Below are 8,177 nucleotides of genomic sequence, written 5' to 3'. Positions count from 1 at the left end.
TGACTCCCAAAGTGCCCTGACTCTGCCTTTCCCACTCCGTACTGGTGCTTCCTTTAATCACCTCCCAAAGAAGCCACTTAAGTGCAAACCCTCATCTCAGGGTCTGGTTTTGGAGGAAACCAACCAAGTTCATTTAACTTACCAGTACCACTGGTGAAGGGCACTTAGATGCCCTCAACTCCCAGTTCCTACAACACCAGTGTCATGAATCCTTTGCTTCACATGTCCTGCAGGTGGACATGGAACTTTACCTGGACATATACCAGGAACGAGATACGCTGGGGACAGGGCATATATGAGCTTAATTTCACTGAGCATCACTGTCCTCTTGTGTAGAGAGTCCCATTTTCCTCATATCCTGATTGACACTTTCTGTTAGCAACCTTCGCATGTTTGCCCATCTCACGTACCTAAGGTGATAGCTCCGTGTTGTTTTAATTTGCACTTCTCTGAGTACTGGTGAGTTTGCACAGCTCTTCACATTCCTACTGACTCTTCAGGTTTCCTGTTTGTGAAATAAATGGCAAGGTGTTGAGGACACACCCCTCTGTTGTCACCAGGATACAGCAGCAATGAAGGATAGATGGCAGAGCAGAACTTGTAAGACATTGCTCAGAAGGACATAATCCCATAATACAGCTTGGGGGCTGGACTATTTTGGCACAAAGTATGAAACTGAGATTGTTCAGTCGAGTATAGCTATTGTCCCCCTGATCCTGGGAACTTTGACCCATGAGAATCTCCAGCAAGAACTGTCCCAGGAATCTGAGATCACAAGGCTTGAGGCCAAGGGAGAGTCAGACCCAAGGTATGGATCCTGGTGTCTGAGGGCAGTAACAGCTGGGGTGATAGGACAGGGATTTCTGTGGGCTCGAGAATGTTCTCCTGCCTCCAGCAGAGTAGCCATCCAAACGTTCAAGCAAAATCTCACTACTTCCTATGTTTTCTTCATGGAAGGAGAGCAAAACAGGGAAATATATGAACTGTCACCTAGCACCCTCCTCACCATAGGAGGGACAGAGATACAGAGGTGGCTGGCAGTAGTAATGAGGAAAACACGAAGGAAGGCTCCATCTTCACCCTTACACAGGCAATCTGAAAGAATGCTGATTGTGTTTTTTAATAAATAAGCACTAGAATTAGTGTGTCTAGTGTAAACATTCCACTATGAGTTAATTTTACTCACGTACTTTCTTTTTCCTTGCTGAAGAACATACTTTTATTTTTGTAAAGGCAGGAGGAAGGAATGCTTTCTTTTCTCTGACCTCATGTGAAAAAGGCATTCATGGTGGACACTGGCTCCAAGTAGAGATTTTATTACCGAGTAATTTTTTTTGTCATGTTTTCTGTTTTCCCCATATGTATACGTATGCCTTTGTATTACTGACATTTGGTTAAAATTGTTATTATTATTTTTAATAGTGTGCAGTAAGCCAGAATCTAGGAATAATTATCACCTTGAAACTGTGTTCCCCAAGTGGAAATTAAAAATACTTTCTTAGGAAATAGAAAACGTGCTGGAATGTCTAATTTGTAGACAAGTTTAAGGAGCAATTTCTTGTATAAATATTTGGCCTATTCTGGTGAATGTTCTGAATAATTTTGTGTTATTTCCAGAATGATCTGGATTTCTTGGATTTTAACTGAAATGTTCAAAGAAATTGTTAAATAATATTTCTACTTCAGACATGATTTTGTTTAGGGGACATGACCATAGTGATGTTGATAGTGGGGAAGGGAATGTAATAAGAATAGAGCCACAGTTGTTTCATAATTGCTCACCTTACTAACTATAGGTAAGAGGTTTTCTTACAGACCCTGGGAAAATGGAGGATGAAACAAGGCTGTAAAAAGATAAGATGCCTCAATGGGTCCATTACTCATAAAAGATAGACTTTGAGAACAGACCAAGGACAGAACATGCTTTGATTCCATTGCTGTGCCTGGACCCTGCCCCCCTCTAGGAGTTTGCCTCAGGAACAGGCTGAGCTTGTGTAACATCATAAAAGATTAGCCACCTTGTTATCAGACTTTGAACTCCTGAGGGCCCAACCACAGACCCTACCCTCCGCTTTCTCTGTTACACTTGCAGCTCACAGCTGCATGTAGCTATCTTCTCCCTCAAGCCTATATAATCAGCCAACTGGCAAGGGGGGGTCAGAGCAGAATTCTCAGGGTGACTGACTGCTCTCCCCATACTACCAGCGTTATTGGAATAAACACCCATATATGATTCAACCCTGTCTCTGCTTAATTTGGCTCCAGTAGTGACAGGTGGCCTAGACCCACTGTGTCCGGTGTCAATCTGAGAAAAGCAGCAAATTTCATGAGTCTGGGGATAGTCAGGATCAGTTTAGAATCGTGACTTTCAGTCGTGGGTTCTGGGACCTTCTAGTTAGGGGTGCTGAAACTTGAGTAAAGAGTGAAATGAACGTGGTAAGAGGAGAGAGGATGTTAAAGGACAGTGTTGAGTAGAAGGAAAGTCTGTTATAGTAAAAAGGGGAAATGTAGTTTGTAAAGTCTCAGAAACTTTGCTCTGGGAGTCCTGGAGGAGGAGGGGCGGGCAGCAGTGGGCAAGCTACGTGCTGATCAAGTGGGACACAGTGAGACCTCACAGCCCTTCGGACCCCACATGAGCACAGAGGTTCTAGTCAGGCGAGAGCTGCAGACAAAGCAGACAGGCCTGGGAAACAGAGGCCATGTCCACCCCGTCTCAGTGGGGAGAGATGCGCTGGCTGTAACGTGAGGAAGAGCAAGGAACATTGGGAAATGTCTGAAAATGCTCCTTTGGAGACATTTTCCTTTTATCTACCAGCGTTGAAACACTTGACTTAGGGTTATGACTATATAGGCCTCAAACTTCCTGTGTCTATTTAAGAGTCCTCATCTTATGGTCACTGGACACTCATGCATCTAGTACCCAGCAGGATAATGAGATGTGCATTTCAGATCGTTTCTGACAACCGCAGTCAATATGGCTGACCTATCAGGAGTGTTTTCAGTGCCAGGCATTTTTAAAAGCACTTTACCTTATTTATCTCATTGCATGCTCAGTAACAATCCTTTGATGGAAGTATTCTTCTTCTTCTTCCCACTCTACAGGCAAAGTGGAGCCCAGACTGGTTAATAACTTGCTCACGGTCACCTAATTGGGAAGTGGTAGAGTGGGTCCCAGCCCATGTTCGGAACCACTCTAAGTGACTAACTCTAGAGCTGGCAGATGTCAGAGTTTCCTGCAATTACCAGGCTCCTTGGTTGGCTGCAATCATTGAACAAGAATAGGACCAAATCTTTGCTCTTCTCGAAGTTCTTGTGATGGTTGAGAACAGTGTGATTTGGCAAGTCCAAGGTCCTTGGTTATGATCTGGGCCCAGTCCATGGACCTCTGGGTCCATAACCTTTCCTTTGACCTCCTGTTTTAAAGCAATATATATGGAAAAAACACTCTCTACTTAATAATGAGATCTTGGATGGGTTTTTGAGTAAAATGACTGTGCTTCTCTGCCTGGGGCAGTCCCGGTTTATACCTGTTATCCTGGCATAATAAGGTGTGGTTTCCCCTTTCATTCTCAGAAGTGTCCTGCTTTGAGCAATAAATTGATCAGTTTACTTAGATACAGTAAAGACTTCCCCAAATTCTCATTCTTCTTCCCCAAATTCTCATTTTTCCTATGTCATAATAAAAATAGTTCTTTATTTTTATAAATCCAATTTATACTGATAAAATATAATTTTAATTATATATTTATTTATCATATTAGTTAAGGTAAATGAAGCCAGCTACTGAAACAAACAAACAAATAAACACTGAAAAATTCAGGAAGAGTTTATTTTTCACCCATATTACCTCCCATGTTGTACCCTACAGTTGTTCAGGGATCCCAGATCTTTTCATCTGTGGCCCCACTTTCTCTATGTCCTCAGTGTCTCTTCCATCAGCCAGTGGGGAAAGATAGCAGTGAGCTCACTGGTGGGAAGCATTCATGGTTTAGGCTGAAAGTTGTGCCTATCATTTGTTATCACATTCCATTGGTTGGATCTCAGTCACATGGTTCTACCAAACTGCTGTGAGGGTTGAAAATGTGATCTAGCCATGTGCTCACAAGGAAGAGAAAGGATGTAGGTAAATACTAACAGTCTCTGAAGGCTGATATAAGTAATCCAGTGCACTTTACTTGTAAAAAAAAAAAAGTAAAAAGCAAAGCGTTACATAGAAAGCTAGCGCCTCCTCTGAACAACTCACTACTGTGAGTTTGGTGTGTAAGCACACAGAAATATATTATAGTTTTATGTTCCTGTTTTTGGCCAGTGGGCTTATACTCTACAAAGTACAGTCTTCACTGACTAATAAGTACTGTTTCTAATTCTTTATTTGAATATTCTCGTCAGTTCATTTTCATCAAGCTGTCATCCCCACTTACCCACTGAGCATGCTCTTGTTAAGGTCACCAGTGATGTCCTCATTACCAAATTAGAAGTTTATATTTGTGATAATTCTTCATTTCTCAGCAGCATTAACTATCTTGGATCTTTTCCTTTTTCTTTTTAAAAAAATTGAGCCAATTGGGGTGACATTGGTCAATAAAATTATATAGGTTTCAGGAGTACGATTCTATAATGCATTGTCTGTCTATCACAGTGTGTGTTCACCGGCTCAAGTCAAGTCTCTTTTTATCCCCATAGATCAACCTTTATCCTCTTCTACCTCACCCACCTCCTTCCCCTCTAGAAATCACCATGCTGTTGTCTTTGTCTATAAGTTTTGTTGCTGTTGCTTAACCCCTTCACCTTTTTCACCCAGCACTAACCCCCCTCCCTTTCATAAGGTTTTGATTTACATTTTCCTAATAACTACTGAATTTGAGCATTTTTTTTATACATCTGTTGGCCATTTTTATGTCTTCTTGGGAGAAGTGTTTATTCAGGTCCTCTGCTCATTTTCTAAAATTTAACTTTATTGTTGAAAGTATTTTTAGTTAGATTTTTTGGTTCTTGAGTTGTATAAGGTCTCTATATAGTTTGGATATAAGCTCCTTAGCAGAGGTATTGTTGGAAAATATCTTCTCCCACTAGGCTGGTTGTGTTTTTGTTTTGTTGATGGTTTCTTTCACTGTGCAGAAGCCTTGGAGTTTGGTGTAGTCCCATTCATTTATTTTTACTTCCTTTGCCTTTGGGGACTGATCCGCTTTATTACTCATTGCTCTAAATGGTAAAACAAGATGCAGTGTGTTTGGGCACAAACTTTTTCTCCAAGGAAATATTAAATATCTTTTTCAGCTCTTCCTCTACTTCTTCCACATTCAGTGTCTTAAACTCCACCAGATCCATATTATCCTTGTAACTGAATCTTCGATGCATGAGAGTAAACCCCACTAAGCAGTAAACTCCATCTGGGGTGTGCACGGCACAATAAGAGTCTTTTACACACGCAGATGCTGGAGACGTCTGAAAGTATGAATTCGGAGACTCAAAATCTTCAATTGTTCGAGGTTCGAGCGTAAAGGAGAAGATCTTTCTGTACTTTTTCTTTTCCAGGAGTTCAGAATTAAGGAATTCTTGGTTTGGAACGTACTGCTCTCTTCTGATTTGGTCCAGGTACCACGTTCCTCCCTCTTCTGTCAAGCGGAAGATGCACGGCATCTGAGGCTGATCCTTCCCAGAAATTAACTCCAGAGGCTGCCTCATCTGGTAAGAGCTTCCATACCCAGCATCAACTATGTAGTTCCTGCCACCCACCGTCACCATCAGCAGGGGGTGCATGATAGCCCTGGTGTATCTTTCAGTTGAAACGCTGTAAACATTGCCTCCCAGCATCGTGGTCTCAAAACCGATTGTGGTCAAAGCCCAGTACAGAATTTGATTGATCTGGCAACACCACCCACCCCGGTTCTTCCTCACAAGTTGATCAAAAACAGCCTCCAAGCCCAATTCCATGCGTTCCCCACAGTGGATGTTAAGGTTCTCAAAGGGAATGGCCTGGATCTGGTGCTGAAGAATGTCAGTTAATGTTTCCAGGTCCACTTTGTTCCTAAAGTTCTTATAACCAATTCTTTCAAAATATGCTTCGATGTCCATGATCCCCTATGGCAAGGAAAAGAAAACAAAAACACTTGCTGTTACATTTGCAGTTGGATTTCCTTAAGTCGGTTAATTATAGTAATGTATTTTAAGTATATGCAGACAAATGCTAATGTTAAAGTGGTTATAAACATCTGTAATTATAATTCTTTTAAAGATTTTTTAAATTTATTTTTAAATAAGAAATGTTTTCATTATTGTGTTATTTTTGACATATAAGATATGTAAGTTTAAGGTGTATAATGTGATGATTAGATACATTTATATTGCAAAGTGATTACTATAATGAGATTAGCTAACACCATTTTGTAACCTTTTTTTGTGTTGGTGATTACATTTAAGATCTACTCTCTTACCAACTTCCTTTTTATTTCTTTTTGTATATAATATAGTATTGTTAATTATAGTTAAGATGCTGTTTATTAGATTCTCTAGACCAGGGGTGGGCAAACTTTTTGACTCGAGGGCCACAATGGGTTCTTAAACTGGACCGGAGGGCCGGAACAAAAGCATGGATGGAGTGTTTGTTTGAACTAATATAAATTCAAAGTAAACATCATTACATAAAAGGGTACGGTCTTTTTTTTTTAGTTTTATTCATTTCAAACGGGCCGGATCCGGCCCTCGGGCCGTAGTTTGCCCACAGCTGCTCTAGACCTTATTTATCTTCTAGCTTGCAGTTTGCACCCTTTGACAAACATCACCCCACTTTTCCTAACCCCTGCCCCTCTAATTCATGGCAACCACCATTCTACTCTCTGTTTCCATGAGGTTGGCTTTTTTTAGATTTCACATATAAGTGAAAACATAAAGTATTTGACATTATTTGTCTAAATTATTTCACTTAGCAACATAATGCCCTTAAGATCCATCCATGTTTTGGCAAAAGCTATGGTTTTCTTCTTTCATATGGCTGGATGGACACTTGGGATGTTTTCATTTCTTGACTATTTTCTATAATGCTGCAATGACATGGGGGTAGAGGTATCTCTTCAAGATTGTGTTTTCATTCCCTTTGGCAGTATACCTAGAGTCGGATTGCTGGATCACACAATAGTTCTATTTTTAATTTTTTGAGAAACCTCCATACTGTTTTCTATAGTTGCTGTACATTCTCACCAGCAGTATACAAGGATTTCTTTTTCTTCACATGACCTCACCAATACTGGTTGTTTCTTGTCTTTTATATAATAGACATTCTAACAGTTTCAGGTGATATTTTATTGTGGTTTTGATTTGCATTTTCCTGAGGTTTGTGACATTAAGCATCTTTTCATGAACCTGGTGGCCACTTGTAATACTTTTATAGAAAAATGCCCATTCAAGTTTTCCATCTATTTTTTAGTTGGATTATTCAGGGTTGTGGTTTTTTTTCTATTGAATTGTATAAGTTTCTTTTTTTCTTTATTGATTAAAGTATTACATATGTGTCCTTATCCCCCCCATTGTCCGCCCACCCCCTCACTCATGCCCTCACCCCCCTGTTGTCTGTGTCCATTGGTTAGCTTATATTGGTTAGGCTTATATGCATGCATACAAGTCCTTTGGTTGATCTCTCCCCTTTACCCCCACCCTCCCCTACCTTCCCTCTGAGGTTTCACGGTCTGATGGATGTTTCTCTGTCTCTGGATCTGTTTTTGTTCATCAGTTTATGTTGTTCATTTTATTCCACAAATGAATGAGATCATGTGATATTTATCTTTGACTGGCTTATTTCGCTTAGCATAAAACTCTCCAGTTCCATCCATGCTGTTACAAATGGTAAGAATTCCTTCTTTTTTACCACAGCTTAGTATTCCATTGTGTAGATGTACCACAGTTTTTTAATCCACTCATCTGCTGATGGGCACTTAGGCTGTTTCCAAATCTTAGCTATGGTAAATTGTGCTGCTATGAACATAGGGGTGCATATATCCTTTCTGATTGGTGTTTCTAGTTTCTTGGGATATATTCCTAGAAGTGGGATCACTGGGTCAAATGGGAGTTCCATTTTTAGTTTTTTGAGGAAACTCCACACTGTTCTCCACAGTGGCTGTACCAGTCTGCATATGAATGAGTTTCTTATATGTGTTTGATATTAACCCCTTGTCAGATAGATG

The 8,177-nt window shown here is 40.3% G+C and overlaps 1 protein-coding gene across 1 annotated transcript; it reads right to left on the bottom strand.

The window, feature by feature from the left end:
* Window positions 1-5,202: 5,202 nt before the first annotated feature.
* Window positions 5,203-6,075, bottom strand: LOC102423110 (arylamine N-acetyltransferase 1-like). The gene has a single exon (XM_006097069.1). It carries the CDS (start codon window positions 6,073-6,075, stop codon window positions 5,203-5,205), a length of 873 nt encoding a protein of 290 aa, XP_006097131.1.
* Window positions 6,076-8,177: the final 2,102 nt, after the last annotated feature.

The sequence above is a fragment of the Myotis lucifugus genome, unplaced genomic scaffold, assembly GCF_000147115.1.
Source record: "Myotis lucifugus unplaced genomic scaffold, Myoluc2.0 scaffold_194, whole genome shotgun sequence".
Taxonomy (NCBI): Eukaryota; Metazoa; Chordata; class Mammalia; order Chiroptera; family Vespertilionidae; genus Myotis; species Myotis lucifugus.
Note: the sequence above shows the minus strand (reverse complement) of the source record. Positions and strands in the feature narration are given on the sequence as shown.